Source organism: Schistocerca serialis, chromosome 10 (assembly GCF_023864345.2).
Source record: "Schistocerca serialis cubense isolate TAMUIC-IGC-003099 chromosome 10, iqSchSeri2.2, whole genome shotgun sequence".
NCBI lineage: Eukaryota > Metazoa > Arthropoda > Insecta > Orthoptera > Acrididae > Schistocerca > Schistocerca serialis.
This window is the reverse complement of record NC_064647.1, coordinates 106345026-106368875: the sequence shown is the minus strand read 5'-3', so window position 1 is coordinate 106368875 and position 23850 is coordinate 106345026. Positions and strand designations below refer to the sequence as shown.

Genomic DNA, 23850 nt, shown 5'->3' with positions numbered 1-23850 from the left:
GCCGGGACAGAGCTGACACCTGGGCTGGTCCCACAAGTGCTCCACCAAGCGAGGTGGCGCAGATCTTAGTACACTGGACTCGCTTTCGGGGGGGGACGACGGTTCAATCTCGCGTCCGGCCATCCTGATTTAGGTTTTCCATTCAAAAGGTTCAAATGGCTCTGAGCACTATGGGACTTAACATCTGTGGTCATCACTCCACTAGAACTTAGAACCACTTAAACCTAACTAACCTAAGGACATCACACACAACCATGCCCGAGTCAGGATTCGAACCTGCGACCGTAAGAGCAGCGCAGTTCCGGACTGAAGCGCCTAGAACCGCTCGACCACAGCTGCCGGCTAGGCTTTCCGTGATTTCTCGAAAACGCTCCAGGCAAATGACGGGATGGTTTCTTTGAAAGGTCACGGCCAACTTCCTTCCCCTTCCTTGCCTAATGCGATGAGACCGATGACCTCGTAGTCTGGTCTCTTCCCCAAAGACAACCTAAACCACAAGTGGTCTGTGGGGGACAGATCTGTACATCTTGCTGGTCAGCCCTGAGTACCTCAGCATCACGGAGACAGTTCGTAGACACACGTGCCACGTAAAGACGAGCGTTGTGCTGTTGAAGAATGGCACATTGCTAGAGGTGACTCGTGAGGGCGTTGCATATACGTGACGTGCCATTCTGCCGTCGGATTTTCCTCACTCACCACCAACTGTGGCCTGAAGTCATACCCCATGGCTTCCCACACCACGATGCCAGCAGTAACAAAGATGTGTCTCTCCAAAACATGGGACCTCGCCCAAAGTCAGCATACGTGCCGACGATGGTCTGATGATATTTAAAGCAATTCTATCAAACAGAATAATAATTTATTGTATCTGAATATCTTTCGGCCTGCTTTATTCCTCTCAACTGTACAAAACTATGTGTCGACTTTCTTAACATCGTTAAGCTGGAGGGTGTAATACATATGCTCTTACCCACTCCATCATAGAGGATGACGGTAAAGGGAAAAGGTTGGGAAATGAATTTCCCTCTCCCAACTCCAAAATTCGCCCCGACGTATGTTCTTTCTATCAGCACTGTCTACAGCTCCCTTTTCCAAAGTTATTCTAACGTATATTATCCTTTTTCCCTCATTCTACCTGCCTTAATCTCCCCCCCCCCTCCCTCCGCCGACGAAATATGTCTTCTACAATTAATGTCTACATCAACATACATATTCCACAAAACACCATCTGCTGCATGGCGTAGGGTACGCTGTGTCAGCAGTAGTCACTCTCTTTCCTGTTCCACTGACAACTGGAGCAAGGAGCAAATGAATGTCTATAATCTTCCGTACGAGCCTTGATTTCTCCTATCTTTGCCTTCCTTACGCTGGATCAATCAATCAATCAATCTCTTTATTCATCCGTTAACAATATACATTGTATGGATGTAGTCAATTACAATATAGTTTATATTTAATTTGTTTCAAAAATTTGGATAATAAATACAAATATTTTATAGCAGCACATACAAATAATATTACTTTTCCATATTCAGATATTCTTCAATGCTGTAAAAACTATGTGTTAGTAAAAATTGTTTAAGATCTACCTTGAATTTATGAAATTCTTCAATTTTCTTTATTGTATAAGTCAATGCACTAAAAAGTATTTTGGGCTGGTAGTTTACACTACATTATTCTAATAGCCCTTTTTTGAAGTTTGAAAGGTTGTTTTGCCATACCTGTATTTCCCCAGAAGATCATACCATATCTAAGCAAACTCTTCATGTAAGCATAATAGGCACACAGCAATGTTTCAGTGTTGCAGCATTCCCGAAGCATTTTTAGCACACAGCAGCATTTACTAAATTTTTTACTCAAAACTTCTAGATGCTTTTCCCATCTCAAGTGCTCATCCACCCATATACCGAGGAATTTTGTGTATGGAGCTTGTGCAATAACATAGTTCCCTAACTCAGCTTTTACTCTTCTTCTAGCTTTACTTTTAATATTACTGAAATTCATCAATACTGTTTTATCCTTATTTATGATCAAAGCATTATCACTAAACCATTTTCCTGTCTCATTTATTGTCCTAGAGACACTCTGCTGTAGATCATCCTCAGTGTATTATAAAATTCTAGAGTCATCAGCGAACATCACCGTTTCTCCAACTGTCAGATGGTTTGTCAAATTGTTTACGTACACCAAGAACAACAGAGGACCTAACATGGAACCCTGGGGCACGCCATAGCTAGTTTTTTTGAAATCTGAAAGATACTGTTTGGACGTCGTCCAGGCATCTCCAGTTGAGTTCACGAAGCATCTCCGTGATACTCGGCGTTGATTGAACCTACCAGTAACAAATCCAATAGCATGCCTGTGAACTGATAGTCACATCTAAGGATATTTTCACAGGACTCAAGAAATTGTTTTTCACACAACATCAGCACAACCGCTGTATTACAGTAGCATCAACATCTAAGAGTATTTTTATCTGCCATGTAAATCGCCTGTCAATAACGAAAATTCGTCAAATTTCATAAACACCGCTCATGGATTAGGCCTTAGACCTGTTCCAGCTGCTGCCTACATGGCAGTAAAAGGAACGATCTATGATCGTGGCACATGTGATCAGAGAGCCGCCAGTCCCCACAGCCGTTGTTGTCAATAGATGAATCTTGATAATGCCACTGCTACTTTGTTCATGCAGCTCCTCATTTAGCATGTTGGATTTTTCTTTTACACATATTGTAACGTCCCCACCGCATTCCCTTGCCTATATGTGAAGCGTAATCTCTGGAAGTTCTCTAAGGTTTTTGATACAATTTGCACTAAAACACTGATTCACTGAGAAGGTTTGTGTGTATTATATATTACCACTACGCCAGACAAATCGACCATCGGTACACGTGCGAAGCTGGTGCAGGTCACTTTATCTGTGTATAGCTATTAAACTAAAATTATAACTACATTTGCTTTACGTAACGCAACCTTTGGAAGCTACAAACAACCTGTGCTAAAAAGTTATTTTGATCGGCTGAGAACCCACCCTCTCCTGAAGAACTGAAATAACAACAGAATAAACGAAACCCTATTACGTCACGTCCCTAGACCCACACCCAGAGATCTCAAAGATCCATCTCCATCTCAGTCAGTTTACCTCCTATTTGTAAACAATTTCTCTTCCAAATAGATCCTTCCAAACATACAGTCAAAAACTGTTGGACGAATCAGCTGCAGTTTCCGACCCCATAATTTCTACATCACCATATACAACAGTCCTACCCAATTATACTTACTAAAATAACTGAGCTTAACATCTAAATTGCATCCCTCCGTTCTCCGCACCTACAACTTCACGTGCCGACCTATCCCATGCCAATGTCATCTGGATTTCCGCTCCACTTCCTCCAAATCCTCGAATACTATGCACGCTGCTCACTTTCCACACCCACCTGTCTTTCCCCATACGAATCTTGTAGCAACTCTCTCTTCCCTCTCACCCATTGAACACCTTAGAACCTCATCTACTTTCAACAAACTTGATACCAATAACCTAACATGACTGACTTCCAATTCTTGTATTCTACTGCGCCAATCTATACCCACTCGATAACATATCCCACTTAAACATTAATCACCAGTCACAACCCAGCGTTGAAATCCGTCTGTCTCCTCGCTTTTCTCTTACAGCAGGTAAATTCGTTTTCACCCCACTTCCATTCCAAAACACTATAATAAAACCGATATCGTCCACCCTTCCGTACCAGACTCAAACCCACCACTCACTTCTTTGTCAAAATCAACAAGTCTTCCTCCTCTTCCTTATTTACTCCCTGGTTGTCATTAAACCATGTGCGAACAGCAGCAGTGACAACGCCGAACAATTAGTGGAATATATCTTAATCCGTCTAACCATCAATATAGCCGGATTTTTATCTTATAAAAACTCAGAAAAATAACCTAAATTTTAATTTATAAACTCCATGTAATTCAACACCTTTTATGTATTTTTACGCTACTTTGATATATTTTTAAATCTCTGTAACTGTTCGATGAGTGCCCATCACTCCATTCATGTAACATGACGGGGATGAAATCAACGCAAACAGAAAAAAAATTCCACTGAGGGCAAGTTCTTGGTGTCCACTTAGCTGCTACATGAATGCCTTTCAACTGCAAACCTCTTAGGGGATGAGTATATCTAGAGCTTATGTATCTTGTTTCATGTCATTCATGACATACCTAAGTTTGTCAAACATGATAGTAGAAGAAAAAGGCGAATTTATTAGCAATGACATTAATGCATTAAAGAGGATTGTTGCTTGTAACAGGAAGAACAGTAGCACAATAGTGTTGACATTAATATGTATATGATACCATTCCTTAGGTTAGTGATACACTCTAGTCCAGGGATCCCCAAACTATTTTGGACAAGTGACCCCTTTTCCATAATGAACTGTTACCTCAGACCCCCATGGCCAAATTACCTACTTTTAAGATCAACCCCCTTATTCATAATGGTCCGCTAACTTAAAACAGCTGCTGAAGAGTGTTATTTTTCATTCTGACTTAGGTCAATAGCAGAAGACAGAGTGAGAATTAGCAATGCTTTAGGTTAGCAGACTATTATGAATAAGGGGGACTATCTTTAGTTTTTTTCCTATTGATACAAAATACCTAGGTACTAAGGTACCAATTGGAAAACTTTGCACTTGCTTAAGTGAGTAAAGTTGACTTCATTTTCTCATCAAAATTTAACAACGTAAAAAGACATACAATTCAGTAAACATCAAGTTTAATTTATAATTATTATTAAAAATTAAGTACTTAAAGACTCTTAAGTAGGTAGGAAATTATATTTAAAAAAAGTATTAATTCGCAAAGAGAATATAAAACATTCAGTGTGATGGATGAACCTGGTGACTATCTACCAATCTAGCTACATCCGGTTCAATATTGGTGAGTTGCAGCCTTAAATCTCCACGTGCGTTGATTTTCAAACGGTTTCTTTGTTTCGTCAAAATGTTTGTTACCACACTGAAGCTTCTTTCAACTAGGTATGATGATGGAAACTTGTCCACACAGACTTGCCGAGTTTTTCATCTTGTACGAACTTGAGGACTTTACATTACTACAACAACGCTATTTCCTACAAAAATATTAATTATTCTTAGTACACGTAACACAACATAAACAATACAGTACCTACCTATCTTGAAAGTTTTAAATAAGAGCTTGTGTTAATTTAATAGCTGTCAATTTTTAGACCTCGACGACCCCCAAAATCAGTTTTCGTTTATGTCGACCCCTAGGAAACCGATATCGACCCCAAGGGGTCGATATCGACCACTTTGGGAATCCCTGCTCTAGTCTTCGGCAGAAAATGAAGCACGCCTCCCTCAAGATCTTTGGGTGCCTCAGTCATAGGTCCTTGGCAGGAGATGGAACACACCTGCTTCAATAAGCACTTGTCGATGCCTAGTGTACCGGTACCATCGGCAAAATCTACAGGCTCCAGATCAGCAACTCTACATCCTCGAGGGGGTTATACTGGCCTCTTAACCTACAGGACCATCCGCAATGCTAGCCCCTGCGCTGATGCTGGTGATCTGTCACTGTCCATTTGACAGCAGTTCCTCCTGACATGAACATCAGTTACTGATGTTGCTCATGTTTGCTCACCGCAGCGTGCAAACGCCTTTTGTGAACTGCGGCCCCCCTTACCCCACATACAAACCCATTTCGGCTCTGCACAAAGCAAAACTTCGTATCCACATGGGAGGCCAAGATTCAAGTCTAGGGGTGGACTTGAACGGTACACTAGGTGTCCAAGATACTCAGATTACTGTTCTGGCTTCTGGAATTCAAGAGATCAGACTTAATTTAAAAGTTTGTTCCAGCGCCTCAGTTACATATCGATTTTCGCTGAGGCGTCTAAGCAAGTAGACAGCCAGTCGTGTCCTTTGTATCTGGTAACTGAACTAGTACACACTTCTCTTGCGTGCTGGAGTAGATGATGCATGTTCTGATCGAAATATTACCATCTGCTTCGTTTCCATGAGTGCAATGTAAGCCATCTGGTGCATGTCTCCATCAGAGAAGGTTGAAGGCCAATGGCGTTTCACTAAGCGGCACATAAAGCTCCACATGTTCCATGGACTCAACAACACGTAAAAAGGACAGAAGTGCCTATTTGAAAATGAACTACCACATTTTGGGGACGCTGGTTGCTACGTTTCTTCTTAAGACGGAAGTGCCCACTGCAAATTCATTATGACGGTGTAAATGAAAGGGAAACACTTGGTCAGCGAAAAAGTTGAAATAAACATCCAGATTCACATTCACAGAAACCTCAGCCAGTGATCCAAAGTCGTGACATGAGAAGCGTTCCCAAAACATGACAGAACTGACAGAACAGAACTAAACTACTTCCTCCACACACTGTGAACTCGGAATGACGGTGCACATTGCGCCATGTCTCATTTGAAAAGAGGCAAAATGGCGACTCTTCGGGCCACAGTAAACAGCTTCAGTCCAGAAAGAGATTTTCACTCTGCAGTGGAGTGTGCGCTAATATGAAGCTTCCTGGCGGATTAATATTCACTGCAGAGTGAAAATCTCATTCTGGAAACATCCCCCAGGCTGTGGCTAAGCCGTGTCTCCGCAATATCCTTTCTTTCAGCAGTGCTAGTTCTGCAAGGTTCGCAGGAGAGCTTCTGTAAAGTTTGGAAACGTAGGAGACGAGGTACTGGCAGAAGTAAAGCTGTGAAGACGGGGAGTGAGTCGTGCTTGTGTAACTCAGTTGGTACAGCACTTGCCCGCGAAAGGCAAAGGTCCCGAGTTCGAGTCTCGGTCTGGCACAAAGTTTTAATCTGCCAGGAAGTTTCACCTTCAGTCCAGTTACTGTGTTGTCTGACGCACTGAAGACGTGAAGCTTGACGTGGTACTGTGAGAGGTGGACTTTTGCAACCAAAATGTCCATTGCATGCAGTTGCCTTCTCAATGTGCGCACAGAAACTGGTTGAGATGGACGCACTTTCACTGACGTCAGTATTTCCTGTCAGGTTGAAAACAGATTGAGACTCGACGCAAAATTGCAATTTCATGCAGTTTCCTTTGCAATGTTATTTCGGAAACTGTTTGAGACAGACCTGCTTTCACTGACATCAGGAATTCTTGTCAGGCTGAAACCGAGTGACATTCGTCTCGGTTCACTGATGGTAAGGATCATTTTATTACCAGTTCAGTCACTCCGTGTCACATGGCAGCGAGTCCACATTGATTCACCTACAAATTGGGCAGCTTCGCCCATGGTGTTCCCCTCCCCCCCCCCCCCCCATCTTAATATGCTCATCCCATACAACCGACTGGCACACACACACACACACACACACACACCGCTTCACTGCCACGACTTCTGACAGCGGTGGAGAGTCAGATTACAACCTAGTGCCGTTACCGTACCGTCTACTGCCCTCCAAAGGACCAATGCGTTACATTAAGAGCAGCAAAGCTCCGCTTTCGGGCCAATAGGGGCTAACTCTTGGCCGTGTCATCCTCTGACAGTGGTGCCATTCAGGGAAAGGGTAACTAACGTTAGAAGCAGTCAAATGAAAAAGAGACAGATGGAAAGATATAAGTAAATTGTACATTACTTCAAAAGTAACCCGCAATAACTGTTAATACATTTATCCCACTGTGAGAAAACATGGTCAGTGCCACCAAGCAAAAATTTCTGGGGTTGCCTATGGAACCATGAGTGCACCCATGCGCGAACCTCTTCATCTGAAGCTAATTTACACTCAAGAATATCTTTCTTCAAGGCTCCACAAATATGGAAATCACATGGGGGGAAACCGGGATTGTATAGAGAATGTGTAAGGCTTCCCTGCGCAATTCCTGCAGCACAGTCGAAACAACAGTGGCAACATATGGGGGGGCGTCATCTTGCAACACGCTGCGGAAGTTTCGCTGGGAAACGCTTACACATCCTCCATACAATTCCGATCTCTCCCCGTACGATTTCCATATATTTGCAGTTGTGTTGGCAGAAGAGCCAACACCGTGTTACTAGTGGAGGCAGAAATGCACGCGTTTTAGCTCACGCAGGCTGGCGTGAGGAGAGAAGGACTATACTGACGTGACGTTTGGAACATGACAAGGAATTAGAATTCAGAAAGCGGACGTAATTAGTTTGATACTTAACTTTAATCCATTAATGATGAACGTCGCTCTTGACGGTACATGATTCACAATATTATCTGTTCAGAATACATTCATAGTAACTGAATATGGCACGTTGCTAGGTCGTAGCAAATGACGTAGCTGAAGGCTATGCTAATCCGTCGTGTAGTGAACCATCGCTAGAAAATTCGGCTGTACAACTGGGGTGAGTGCTAGGGAGTCTTTCTAGACTAGACCTGCCGTGTGGCGGCGCTCGGTCTGCAATCACTGATAGTGGCGACACGCGGGTCCGACGTATACTAACGGAGCGCGGCCGATTTAAAGGCTACCACCTAGCAAGTGCGGTGTCTGGCAGTGACACCACATTTGCAGTCCTGAGAAAAAAACATCGTGGCGATGGATTTGCTCCGGACAAAGAGATATATTATTTGGTACAATCATGTTTCCGTGGTCAACCGAAAACATTTTTCCGTGAAAGTGTGTATTAGACCGGGGACGCACAAACTGCAGAGAGACTTCGTCCCACTGTAGCCCTCAGTGGTTCACAACCCCACAACAGGCCACAGCAGTCCACCCAACGCACCGTCGCCCCACACCAAACCCAGGGTTATTGTGCGGTTCGGCCCCCAGTGGACCCCCTGGGAACGTCTCACACCAGACGAGTGTAACCCCAAATGTTTGCGTGGTAGAGTAATTACGGTGTACGCGTACGTGGAGACTGTTCGTGCAGCAGTCGCCGACATGGTGTAACTGAGGCGGAATAAGAGGAACCAGTCCGCATTCCCAGAGGTAGATGGAAAACCGCCTTAAAACCATCAACAGGCTGGCCGCCACACCAGACATCGACAATAATCCGCCGGGCGGATTCGTGCCGGGGACCGGCGCGCCTTCCCGCTCGGGCAGCACCGCGCTAAACCGTGCGGCTAGCCGCTTACTTTTTCTCCACTCTCTCGTTTTCGTTTGACTGGCCCTTATACAGGGTGAAAAGTATTTAAACCGACAAACTCTGGGAGGTTGTAGGGGACATCAAAACAAATATTTTTCCATAATGTCATTTTTTCCTATGAGGAGTATATAAACCGTTAGAGGAAGATTTCTCTGGCGGCAAAGTAATTAAACCAACAAACACTTCTACATTTTTTTAATGACCAAGAGACAACACATTAACACAACCCTATTTCAATTACAGTAGATTTTCAAAAATGCCTCCATTGACACGTAAACAAAGGTTACACCGTCGGATCATGTTCTGTCTGACACGGGCAAAAACCCCAGGAGTATCCTGAATTGTTCCTGCTGCTGCTGCTACTATCCGGTCAGCCAGATACTCTTCTGATGCAACAGGAGTTGCGTAAGTATGGTTACGCGTCTCTTCCCACACAAAAAAGTCCAGAGGGTACATATCTGGGGATCGAGCAGGCCATGGTACAGCACCATCTCCGCCAATCCAGGTTTCTGGGAACCGTCGGTCCAGGAATCGACGCACACGACGACTGAAATGTGCCGGCGCCCCGTCATGTTGAAACCACATGCGTTGTCTTGTAGGGAGCGGGACGTCTTCCAGCAATTCTGGCAATGCACTGGCGAGAAAATTGTAACAGTGCCTGCCATTTATTGGCCTAGGTAGCAGATACGGCCCAATTAAACAGTCCCCAATAACACCGACCCACACATTAACGAAGAACCTCACTTGATGAGCGCTGGTAACTGTGGCACGTGGGTTATGCTCACTCCAAACATGCGAATTGTGCATGTTGAAGACTCCATCACGCCCGAACGTTGCTTCATCGGTAAACAACACAGAGGATGGAAATGTAGGATGGATTTCACACTGTTTCATGTACCACTGCGAAAACTGTGCTATGGGTGGATAATCAACTGGTTCCAGGTTGTGGACACGATGTAAGTGAAATGGACGTAACAATTGCTCTCGAAGGACTGTTCTTACAGACGTCTGATTCGTCCCCATATTACATGCAATTACACGAGTGCTGATTGAAGAATCCCCCTCCACATGCTGCAAGACGGCTTCCTCAAATTGCAGCGTTCTTACCGTGCGACAGCCTCCAGGTAATATGCTAAATGACCCGGTCTCACACAGACGTTGGTACACAGCAGCAAAGGTCGTATGATGCGGGATACGGCGATTAGGATATTGTTGTTGATAAACCCGCTGTCCAGCTCGTCCGTTGTGGTGCGCTACGTAGTACGCACCAACCATATCGGTGTACTCACTCCAGGTGTATCGCTCCATTAGTAAACAGAGACAATGCACTACTACACTGGTGGACAGCAGTTGCCTACAACTGAAGAGCGTAATACGGCCTCTAACAACTGAAGAGCGTAATACGGCCTCCATCGGTTTAAATAATGCTCATAGGAAAAAATGACATTAGGGAAAAATATTTGTTTTCATGTCCACCACAACCTACCAAAGTTTGTCGGTTTAAATACTTTTCACCCTGTATTTTAGCCAGTGAGTTTAGAACAGTATTGCTGGACGCAGTAATCGTCGGAGAGGCCTGTAGAAGACCCTAATCCAGCAGTGGATGTTGATCAGTTAATGATGACAAATTCAGGCCGTGTCAGATAAAATACATCCAGAGCGGAGTGTCGTGTAGGACGACCACACGAAGGGACAGCGCAGGCCAAAGGAGGAAGGCTGACAAGGAGACGGCACGACCGTGGGGTCGGGGATTTGTCCTCAATTTTGTGTGGTGAAAGAGGACTCCTAACACCTCACGTGGTTAAAGTATTAGGACGCACTGCTCGGAAAATCCCGAGAAAAATGGATCCCAAGTTTCTTAGGTGCCTTATGAGTATAAACTGTTAGTCTACTGGAGAGCCGCCGTCTGGGCTACACGGTCAGCCCTCGGACACTTACGGCAAAGGTCTCTGGTTCGATTCCGCTTCCGGCACTATATTTTTTCTTCTGTTGCTTGCAAAATTGCAGCGCAATGCTACAGGAGAATCGTGAAATTAATTCCCGGGAAGATTGTACAAAAATTCATTCTACAATTCACCATCAATTATCGTCACCAATATTCCGAGACATGATTCAATATGGTTTCCCTCAAAATTGTCAGAAACTCGAAACATTTTCGTAAATGTTAATGGGGGAATGTTTGTGTACAGATTTATTGCAAACTCCCTGTGATTGTAAAAAATCCGCTTTTATATGTTGCGCAATATGTCGCATAAATAATTGCTTTGTTTGTTTTTACTACAATTACCACTGTGGTTCTTGTTTATAATTCTTATATGTATAAAAATTGAATGTTTTCCAATAGACTTTCTTATTCTGATTAAAAAGGCAATGTTTCTCCTCGTATAATTTACAATTAAAAATGGAAAACCCATCGCCATGAATTGTGTTGTTGGACAAAAAGAAAATAATTTTTATTCAATAATGAAACTAATTTGTTAAAGATAATGTAGGTTTGGGAAACTTTCTGAGTAATTGGTGGAATAACCAAAGAAAATGAAACAGAAGAAAAAAAAAAAGTGCAAGAGGAGGAATCCAACACGAGACCTCTGGCGTAAGAATCCGAGCCCTAAACACCTAGCCGGCCGGTGTGGCCGTGCGGTTAAACGCGCTTCAGTCTGGAACCGCGTGACCGCAGGTTCGAATCCTACCTCGGGCATGGATGTGTGTTAGGTTTAGTTAGGTTTAATTAGTTCTAAGTTCTAAGCGACTGATGACCTCAGAAGTTAAGTCCCATAGTGCTCAGAGCCATTTTTGAACCTAAACACCTAGACCAGACGGCGGTTCGGCAGTGTACTAACATTTATTACTCACAAGGCACCTAAAAAACTTTGGATCGATTTTTCCCGGGATTTTCCGGGTAGTGCGTCCTAATATTTTAACCACGTGAGGTGTTAGGGGTCCTCTTTCACCACACAAAATTGCGGACAAATCCCCGACCCCACGGTCGTGCCGTCTCCTTGTGAGCGACTTCTATACACAACCCGATGAATTCCGTTGACGGTGGTCGCCAGTGGGGCAGCTCTTGAATAGGAGGCCCGCCTGCAGAGTGCGTGAGTGCGTAAGCGCGTGGGCCCGCCGTCCCTGCGGGCTATTTCTGCCTTCCCGGCCAGGAATAGTCGGACTCGGCAGAGCGCAACGCACATTAGGAGTGGTCGCCGGCAGCTGGGGTGGAACGCGGCGATCCTCTGCTCTGCTCCAGAAATACCCCCAGCCCGCTCCGTAGAGGCTGGACACCGATAGCGCGCTCTGGTTCCCTCTGTTGTTCACTTCACCCCCCCCCCCCCTACAATACATACGGCTGAGGGGCAGTGGAGAGGGCTGCTGTTGTTGTGGTCTTCAGTCCTGAGACTGGTTTGATGCAACTCTCCATGCTACTCTATCCTGTGCAAGCTTCTTCATCCCCCAGTACCTACTGCAGCCTACATCCTTCTGACTCTGCTTAGTGTATTCATCTCTTGGTCTCCCTCTACTATTTTTACCCTCCACCCTGCCCTCCAATACTAAATTTGTGATTCCTTGATTCCTCAGAACATGTCCTACCAACCGATCCCTTCTTCTGGTCAAGTTGTGCCACAAACTCCTCTTCTCCCCAATTCTATTCAATACCTCCTCATTAGTTATGTGATCTACCCATCTAATCTTCAGCATTCTTTTGTAGCACCACATTTCGAAAGCTTCTATTCTCTTCTTGTACAGACTATTTATCGTCCATGTTTCACTTCCATACATGGCTACACTCCACACAAATACTTTCAGAAACGACTTCCTGACACTTAAATCTATCCTCGATGTTAACAAATTTCTCTTCTTCAGAAACGCTTTCCTTGCCATTGCCAGTCTACATTTTATATCTTCTCTATTTCGACCATCACCAGTTATTTTTCTCACCAAATAGCAAAACTCCTTTACTACTTTAAGTGTCTCATTTCCAAATCGAATTCCCTCTGCATCACCCGACTTAATTCGACTACATTCCATTATCCTCGTTTTGCTTTTGTCCTTTCATGACACTGTCCATTCCGTTCAACTGCAATTCTAAGTCCTCTGCTCTTCTCTGACAGAATCACAATGTCATCGGCGAACCTCAAAGTTTTTTGTTCTCCAGTGGTGATGGCTAGCAGCAGTCTAAAGGCATAACAAATGTTACATAATATTGTGCGGTTAAAAAGAACAAAAAATGTGCAATTCTTGACCAACTCAATACGCTATTATTAAATTTACTGTGAAAATGGAAAAAAATTGAAATAATGCCCCTATTTAGGATGTTTTCGTTCGTTGTAAAACTGATTGCTCATTAGGACATGCTGTTTATCACAAACCGATATATCAGTCGAAATAGTAGTATTTGCGAACCAGCTTGCTAGAAATTTAATGGAAATAAAAAATCATATGGTTCAAATGGCTCTAAGCACTATGGGACTTAACATCTGAGGTCATCAGTCCTCTAGACTACTTAAACCTCAGTAACATAAGGACATCACTCACATCCATGCCCGAGGCAGGATTCGAACCTGCGACCGTAGCATCACCGCGGTTCCTGACTGAAGCGCCTAGAACCGCTCGGTCACAAAGGCCGGCTATGCAAGAAAATCCTACTTTCCCAAACATAATTGTAATAGTTGTGGATTTCAAGAAGGCATTTGACTTTTATACGAGCTACACCCACTTCTTTAGGAAACACTGTGACTGACTAGCAAAACTTTTTAATATGCACAATGGTTATAAACCGAAAAGATTGTAATGGTGTCGCAGGAAGATAAAAGAGTGGTCAGAAACAGTCTGAAAAGCTTGAAAGCTTGTTGGAGGATAGGTTACGCTCAGAAATAATTCTTGAGAAAAAATAATTCGGGGGGTTGGGCCGTTTCCGAGTTAGTTAGCTTTGAAGTTAGACAATCGGGCAGTGGCGCGCAAATTCAAGCGGTCCGCCAGATACAATTATAGTCAGTTGTTGTCATAGAGTAGATGATAACGCAAGCTCGGTTTGAGATCGATCCTCACTCCGTCCCACGTCCAATTTTTGTATCGCGCTCTTCTTAGGCTTTAGGAAACCAAACGAAGAACACATACGGCTACAAGTCTCCCGCGGGATGCTTGACTTTGTAAGAAGTCGAAACTGCTAATGATACCATGTGGGTACCCTGAGTCCGACATGCGTAACGGCCTGATACACTAACTTTGTAAGAAGTCGAAACTGCTAATGATACCATGTGGGTACCCTGAGTCCGACATGCGTAACGGCCTGATACACTAACTTTGTAAGAAGTCGAAACTGCTAATGATACCATGTGGGTACCCTGAGTCCGACATGCGTAACGGCCTGATACACTATCTTCAGTGTTGATTAATTTACACAAAAAATAATGCATTTGTTCTGCCCGAGCCGGCTTGAGTGGCCGAGCGGTTTTAGGCGCTACAGTCTGGAACCGCGCGGCCGCTACGGTCGCAGGTTCGAATCCTGTCTCGGGCACGGATGTGTGTGATGTCCTTAGGTTCGTTATGTTTAAGTAGTTCTAAGTTCTAGGGGACTGATGACCTCAGCAGTTGAGTCCCATAGTGCTCAGAGCCATTTTTTGTTCTGCCCAACTCCGTCTAGACACTGCAAAAACAAAATTGCAATCATCTGCCGAAATGCCCTACCAAGAGCTGTCAGGCGCATTTTTCTCGTATTTCGGCAGATACTTGCAATTTCGTTTATACATATATCTAGCCTAGCACTGAATTATATACACTCCTGGAAATGGAAAAAAGAACACATTGACACCGGTGTGTGAGACCCACCATACTTGCTCCGGACACTGCGAGAGGGCTGTACAAGCAATGATCACACGCACGGCACAGCGGACACACCAGGAACCGCGGTGTTGGCCGTCGAATGGCGCTAGCTGCGCAGCATTTGTGCACCGCCGCCGTCAGTGTTAGCCAGTTTGCCGTGGCATACGGAGCTCCATCGCAGTCTTTAACACTGGTAGCATGCCGCGACAGCGTGGACGTGAACCGTATGTGCAGTTGACGGACTTTGAGCAAGGGCGTATAGTGGGCATGCGGGAGGCCGGGTGGACGTACCGCCGAATTGCTCAACACGTGGGGCGTGAGGTCTCCACAGTACATCGATGTTGTCGCCAGTGGTCGGCGGAAGGTGCACGTGCCCGTCGACCAGGGACCGGACCGCAGCGACGCACGGATGCACGCCAAGACCGTAGGATCCTACGCAGTGCCGTAGGGGACCGCACCGCCACTTCCCAGCAAATTAGGGACACTGTTGCTCCTGGGGTATCGGCGAGGACCATTCGCAACCGTCTCCATGAAGCTGGGCTACGGTCCCGCACACCGTTAGGCCGTCTTCCGCTCACGCCACAACATCGTGCAGCCCGCCTCCAGTGGTGTCGCGACAGGCGTGAATGGAGGGACGAATGGAGACGTGTCGTCTTCAGCGATGAGAGTCGCTTCTGCCTTGGTGCCAATGATGGTCGTATGCGTGTTTGGCGCCGTGCAGGTGAGCGCCACAATCAGGACTGCATACGACCGACGCACACAGGGCCAACACCCGGCATCATGGTGTGGGGAGCGATCTCCTACACTGGCCGTACACCACTGGTGATCGTCGAGGGGACACTGAATAGTGCACAGTACATCCAAACCGTCATTGAACCCATCGTTCTACCATTCCTAGACCGGCAAGGGAACTTGCTGTTCCAACAGGACAATGCACGTCCGCATGTATCCCGTGCCACCCAACGTGCTCTAGAAGGTGTAAGTCAACTACCCTGGCCAGCAAGATCTCCAGATCTGTCCCCCATTGAGCATGTTTGGGACTGGATGAAGCGTCGTCTCACGCGGTCTGCACGTCCAGCACGAACGCTGGTCCAACTGAGGCGCCAGGTGGAAATGGCGTGGCAAGCCGTTCCACAGGACTACATCCAGCATCTCTACGATCGTCTCCATGGGAGAATAGCAGCCTGCATTGCTGCGAAAGGTGGATATACACTGTACTAGTGCCGACATTGTGCATGCTCTGTTGCCTGTGTCTATGTGCCTGTGGTTCTGTCAGTGTGATCATGTGATGTATCTGACCCCAGGAATGTGTCAATAAAGTTTCCCCTTCCTGGGACAATGAATTCACGGTGTTCTTATTTCAATTTCCAGGAGTGTATAAGGCTAACTTAGACAGAAGAATTTTCAGAAACATTTTGAGTCCAATAAGAAACATAAAACTCCGGAATCAAGAAGCAGTGATGAAATGTATCAAAACACACTAAATTTAAATAAACGCAATAAGGGAAAGAAGACTGATATTTTTCGCCGTTTGCACAGAATTAACAAGAACATAGTAACAGAAAAGACTTCCAGGTTATCTAGTACAAGAAATCCACATATTGTTGGTGCCACCAAGCTCAATAAGGTTTAGAAATGTACGTGACCGAAGAAAAGAAGTCACATCCTTCGTGAATGAGTCACATTTCCTTAATATTCTTCCTACGAATTTCAGTCTAGTATCTGCTTTTCCTGCTATTTATTTTATATGGTCATTCCAGCAAATTGTGATCAATAGTATAGTTTTACAGTAGCAGGTTTCTTTACCTACGTTTGCGCAATATGTTACGTTTATTTACGTTCTGGGGAAACTGGCAGAAACTAAAATGGTTGAAGTGGCTCTAAGCACTATGGGACTTAACATCTTAGGTCATCAGTCCCCTAAACTTAGAACTAATTAAACCTAACGTAAGGACATCACACACATCCATGCCCGAGCAGGATTCAAACCTGCGATTGTAGCAGCGGTTCTAGGCGCTCAGTCCGGAACCGCGCGACCGCTACGGTCGCAGGTTCGAATCCTGCCTCGGGCATGGATGTTTGTGATGTCGTTAGGTTAGTTAGGTTTAAGTAGTTCTAAGTTCTAGGGGACTGATGACCACAGATGTTAAGTCCCATAGTGCTCAGAGCCATTTGAACCATTTGATTGTAGCAGCAGCGCGGTTCCGGACTGAAGCTCCTAGAACCGCTCCGCCACAGCGGCCGGGCTGCCATAGACTGCACGATTTAACAATCCTCCGAGGCTATTCTGCAAATCTGTAGTGTCTTCTGGCGTTGCTGCCACTTTACAGACAACCGCATCATCTTCAGTCTTAAGGAGCTTTCGACATTTTCCACTAGATCTTTTATATACATTGCCGGCAGCGGTGGCCGTGTGGTTCTAGACGCTACAGTCTGGAACCGTGCGACCGCTACGGTCGCAGGTTCGAATCCTGCCTCGGGCATGGATGAGTGTGATGTCCTTAGGTTATTTAGGTTTAAGTAGTTCTAAGTTCTAGGAGACTGATGACCTCAGAAGTTAAGTCCCATAGTGCTCAGAGCCATTTGAACCATTTCACATACATTGTAGACAGTATAGTTCCTGTCACACTTCTTTGGGGTGCTCCAGAAATTATTTTTACATCTGTCGAATTTGTTTCGTTGAGAACGACGTGTTGAGTTCTGTCTTGAAGGAAGTCTTGAATCCACTCGCAGATTTGGTACTATATTTGGTAAGCTGGTATTTTTGTCACTTAACGGCAGTGCGGGATGGTGTCAAACGGCTTCCTGGTGTCAGAGAACACAGCATCAACCTGAGTTTGGGGAATCTGTGCTGATTTTTTATAAATATTTTTGTTCTCCACAGACGCGGTAATACGTAAACTCAAGATATGTTCCATCATTCTACAACAGATTGACGTCAACGACATAGGTGTATAACTGTGTGCATCTGTCCCACAACCCTACTTGGAAACGAAAATGAGATGCGCTTCTTTCCAGTCGCTAGGTTCTCTTCGTTGCTCCAGAGAACTAGGATAAACTGGTGCTAGAAGAGGAGAAAGTTCTTTCGCATAATCTCTGTAGAATCTTACAGGTATCTCACCAATATGTGCCATTTCAATGTTCATACGATGACTGAAAGGAGGCACCGAGTTTCGAGCTTCGGCTATGAAACAATTTCAGAACACCGAATTCACTATTTCGGCCTTCTCTCAGTTATCTTCCGTTTCGTTGTCAGTATGGTCACTGGGTGAATTAATAGAGGATTTAGAACCGCTTCTTGAATTTACGAACGGCCAATGCCTCTTTCGGTTTTTTCCTTAGCGTATGTTATATATAAGAAACTATCAGCCTCGATTGCGATAATGAAACCAACCTTTACCTAGGTTTCAGGCCAAGTAATTGAATCTTCTTCAGAAGATAAACCTGATTCTATAATATGCCTACGAGGGCACGGTCTAGAAATAGAACTAAAATTTCTAGTTAAAAAAAATAAAACTAAAACAGCCTGAATAGGCGTAGTCACATTTTAAAAGTGCGTTACATTTCTAGACCACGCCCTCGTAGACATATTATAGAATCAGGTTTATGTTCCGAAGAAGAACGCTCAATTACTTGGGCTGAAAACTAGGTAAAGGTTGGTTTTATTACCGCAATCGAGGCTGACAGCCTCTTATATACCGGGTGATCAAAAAGTCAGTATAAATTTGAAAACTTAATAAACCACGGACTAATGTAGATAGAGAGGTAAAAATTGACACACATGCTTGGAATGACATGGGGTTTTATAGGAACAGAAAAAAAAACAAAGTATTGCTAGACGCGTGAAAGATCTCTTGCGCGCGTCGTTTGGTGATGATCGTGTGCTCAGCCTCCACTTTCGTCATACTTGGCCTCCCAGGTCCCCAGACAGTCCGTGCGATTATTGGCTTTGGGGTTACCTGAAGTCGCAAGTGTATCGTGATCGACCGCCATCTCTAGGGATGCTGAAAGACAACATTCGACGCCAATGCCTCACCATAACTCCTGAAATGCTTTACAGTGCTGTTCACAAAATTAGTCCTCGACTACAGCTATTGTTGAGGAATGATGGTGGACATATTGAGCATTTCCTGCAAAAAACATCATCTTTGCTTTGTGTTACTTTGTTATGCTAATTATTGCTATTCTGATTAGATGAAGCGCCATCTGTCGGACATTTTTTGAACGTTTGTATTTTTTTGGTTCTAATAGAATCCCATGTCATTCCAAGCATGTGTGTCAATTTGTACCTCTCTATCTACATTATTCCGTGATTTATTCAGTTTACAAATTTATACTGACTTTTTGATCACCCGCTATTAGATTATCACGATTCCTGACTGGGCAAGTACTTAGTGTATGTGACAATAGCGTTAACATTATCCATTCTGGCCCAGGCAGTTGATTGCCACGACATTGAGTTAGGTATCACCCTTCATACTATGGATATCCGATCAGTTCTCTTTGTGTGTTTCTACGTATCTCAAGTGTGCGCCTTTTGTCGGTGTGTTGCAGCTGTTGGTGCCGGATTGAACACCTGCAGACGAGCGAGACACAGCCGCAGCCATGCTGTTCCATAACAACCTCGACATGATAGGCAGGAACGAGCCCATCACAAGGAAGGCCAAGTTCTGGCAGTCCTACGTCCGCGCCCTCAAGGGTGAGTTTCATCTCTCTGGATTACAAGTAAAGTTCTTGTCAACATTCCTCATGCTCGAATAAAGCTGGTCGGAGCACTAACAACTGAACCGCATGGTAAAAATCCTTCATCCTACCCAGCAACACGTCTCCAGTCAAAGCTCTAGTCAAGTTTTCAGCACTCAGATCACATCATTAACAGTCCAAAGCAATCGAAACACAAGATTATTTAAGTACCTTCGTAGTTTCAGAAGACGGTTGCAGTAGAACTACAAGGCTTAAGGTAAATAGACACATCAAGTGGATAGAGAACCTCTTAAGGATTTTAGTGTACCACAACTGTCTGCATCCAGTGTAAACCATGAAAAAGTGTGAACGAGTTTCAAATGTCTGCAAGGCTTGTAACAGAGGCGGGACGTGGGGAACAGCCCAGTATTCACCTAGCGGGACGTGGAAAACCGCCTAAAAACCACATGCAGGCTGGCCGGCACACCCGCCCACGTCCCGCCTCTTTTACACGCCTTGCAGACATTTGAAACTCGTTCACACTATTTCATTGTTTACACTGGATGCAGACAGCTGGGGTACACTAAAATCTTTAAGTGGTTCTCTGTCCACTTGATGCGTCTATTTACCTCATATTAATCTGGCCGCACAGCGTGACGGACTGCCGTCCTAAGGGGCATGGGTTCGATTCTGGGCTAAGTTAGGGATTTTCTCCACTCAGGGACTGGGTGTTGTCTTCATCATCATTTCATCCCCATCCAGCACGCAGGTCGCCTAATGTGGTGTCGAATGTAATAAGACCTGCACCAAGGCGGCCGGACTTGCCCCGTAAGAGGCCTCCCGGCCAATGGCGCAAAACGCTCATTTCATTGCAATCTGAACACCGCCTGTCTTCGACGCAAACATGCAATAACCACTCACAGACGGCAAGTGGCAGTACTGACAGTGGATGGTACATAAAGCATGTCGAGGGGATGTCGAACACATTACAGTCGTTGGCGTAATACGGAAACGGAGCGACATATCTGAGGTCAAAAAGGACACAATCATTGGTTTTCGGGGCAAGTGTGGAAGCATTTCCGAAATAGCTGTTTGCAAGCTGTTCGCGTACTACCATGGTAAAACTATATTGTGCATGACACAATGACACAATTGAAAACGGCGACTGAGTCATGTGGGTGCACCACGGACCAGAAATGGTTCAAATGGCTCTGAGCACTATGCGACTTAACTGCTGAGGTCATCAGTCACCTAGAACTTACAACTAATTAAACCAAACTAACCTAAGGACATCACACACATCCATGCCTGAGGCAGGATTCGAACCTGCGACCGTAGCGGTCATGCGGTTCCAAACTGAAGCGCCTTGAACTGCACGGCCACACCGGCCGGCCATGGGCCAGAGATGGCAGGGGTGAACAACGGCTGTGGAGATGTGGACAGTGGATAGACCTGTCACTGTTGAGCAGCTGACGGCCCAGATGAACCAAGGGGCCACCAGTAGTGTCTCCTCAAAGACCGTTTGGCGAACGTAGCTGCGTACGGCCCTCCTCAGCCGGCACCTGGTTCAAGCATATACGCTGACAGCTCTTGATCGACGTCGAAGGCTGGAATCTGCATGAAAGTACCGCAAATGGACGTCCACAGAGTCTTGACAGATGGCCTTTTCAGATGAATCACGTTTTATGCTCCGTCTGAAAGCAAACAAGAAACCCGTCCGGTTAGCCGAGAGCACAAATGCGCTGCTTCCTGCACTCGGGTAGGCGCGCCGGCCCCGGATCGAATCCGCCCGGCGGATTAACGACGTGGGCGTGTGTGTCGGCCAGCCTGCACGTGGTTTTTAGGCGGTTTTCCACATCCCACTAGGCGAATACTGGGCTGGTCCCCACCTCCCGCCTCTGTTACACGCCTTGCAGACATCTGAAACTCGTTCACACTATTTCATGGTTTACACTAGATGCAGACAGTTGGGGTACACTAATTCTGTCCCGGGGGGGGGGGGGGGGGAGGGGGGAGGGGTACGGAGCGGCGGCAGGAAGGGCATCCAGCCACTGCTTCAAATTAACCGTGCCACATCCGATTTAACTGTGCCTACCCTGCGCAAAGATGTGGGACAAAGGCGCTAGCAAAAGCAAAACCAGAACCAGGAAGCCAACAAGTAGGGAGCGTTACTGTCTGGGAAATTTTTTTGTTGCGTTCCCTAGGTCATCTCATCATTCTCTACCATACAATGGATCAAACATTCCTGAGTACCATGTTCATCCCTACATGCAAGTAGTTGCACAGACACGTTGGGCACTGTGTCTAGTGCGCCCGTCGATTGTATCGTGTCGCTCTTTTCAGTTCTGAGCTCACAGTGAGAACGTAAAGATGGCTACAAATTAGTGTCTGTTGCCAAGTATGAGGCCCTGGTGAAAGGTTTCGCCTGAAGCTATGCAATCTACATAACTGTCATGTGGTTCGTTCTACACGACAATTCTCCGCTGCACTCTGCATGGGCAATGAAGATGCTCCTGCAGCGTTTTCGATGGGAAGTGTTTGATCACCCACAATACAGCTCGAAATTGGGTACCCCTGAGGTTCATCTCTGCTCAGATGAACCGCTGGCTATGAAGACAATATTTTGACACAGACAATGAGCTGCAGTCCAGAGTAGAAAATTGTCGAAGAGTACTGGCGGCTGTCTTCTATGACGAGGGAATTGAAAAGTTGGTACAACGCTACGACAGATGTCTAAGTCTGAACGGCGACTGTGTAGAGAAGTAGCTGGAAGGTGTAGCTAACCGTTGCAAATAAAACAGTTTTGATTTTCACTGTGGTTTCCATTTCGCGACCCATTGATCCTTACTTTCCCAATAGCCCTCGTAGTTTTTCGCGACAAAGTGGCATCTACCAGCAGGATAATGCAAAGTGTCACACAGCTTGCAGAGTACATGCATGACTGGAAGAGCACCAGTATGATTTCACCGTACTCCCCTGGTCACCGAACTCATCGAATTTAAACCCACTCGAGAAACTGTGGGACCACCTCAGTCGGGTTGTATGTGCCATGTACCCTCAACCGAGAAACCTGGAGCATCTGGCAACGGCACTGAAGTCGGTAGCTTCCAACTCTCGCTGACTCTCTTCCTCCAGGTCTCGCAGCAGTCTGCAGAGCAAAAGTTTGTTATTCGTGCTTTTGATAAGTGGTCAGTTTAATGTGACTAGACAATTTAGATGCTCAATATTAGCATTGCTTTTGATGCAGCTTTTTGGAGTAGGAATTAAAATCTATGGAGAAAAAAATAAAAACTTTGAGGTTTGCCGATGACATTGTAATTCTGTCAGAGACAGCAAAGGACTTGCAAGAGCAGTTGAACGAATCAACAGTGTCTTGAAATGAGGATACGAGGGTTGGAACTTACATAGTGCCGACTATTTATTCACAACCGATACAAAAGAGTTACATGTTTGCACCTGTTACTGTCCTTCAAAGTAGTCACCAGCGTTGTGCAGAACCCGTTACCAGCGATGTGGAAGGCGAAGTATACCGTTAGCAGAGCCTGTTATGCTGACGGTGTGAATGTAAACATCCCATGTTGTTGTTGTGGTCTTCAGTCCTGAGACTGCTTTGATGCAACTCTCCATGCTACTCTATCCTGTGCAAGCTTCTTCATCTCCCAGTACCTACTGCAGCCTACATCCTTCTGACTCTGCTTAGTGTATTCATCTCTTGGTCTCCCTCTACGATATTTACCCTCCACCCTGCCATCCAGTACTAAATTGGTGATCCCTTGATGCCTCAGAACAAGTCCTGCCAACCGATCCCTACTTCTAGTCAAGTCGTGCCACAAACTCCTCTTCTCACCAATTCTATTCAATACCTCCGCATTAGTTACGTCATCTACCCATCTAATCTTCAGCATTCTTCTGTAGCACCACATTTCGAAAGCTTCTATTCTCTTCTTGTCCAAACTAGTTATCGCCCATGTTTCACTTCCATACATGGCTACACTCCATACAAATACTTTCAGAAACGACTTTCTGACACATCTATACTCGAAGTTACAAATTTCTCTTCTTCAGAAACGCTTTCCTTGCCATTGCCAGTCTACATTTTATATCCTCTCTACTTCGACCATCATCAGTTATTTTGCTCCCCAAATAGCAAAACTCATTTACTACTTCAAGTGTCTCATTTCCGATCTAATTCCCTCAGCATCACCAGACTTAATTCGACTACATTCCATTATCCTTGT

General features: G+C 45.2%; 1 protein-coding gene across 2 annotated transcripts in view; it reads left to right on the top strand.

Annotated features, from left to right (window-relative positions):
* The window catches only part of LOC126424942 (uncharacterized), a 244563-nt gene that overhangs the window by 50551 nt on the left and 170162 nt on the right, over window positions 1-23850 (top strand). For both annotated transcript variants that reach the window (XM_050087794.1, XM_050087795.1), the window contains exon 2: window positions 19484-19628. In XM_050087794.1, the coding sequence (XP_049943751.1) occupies window positions 19535-19628 (94 nt within the window). In that variant the 5' untranslated portion in view covers window positions 19484-19534. The remainder of the gene's footprint in view (window positions 1-19483; window positions 19629-23850) is intronic.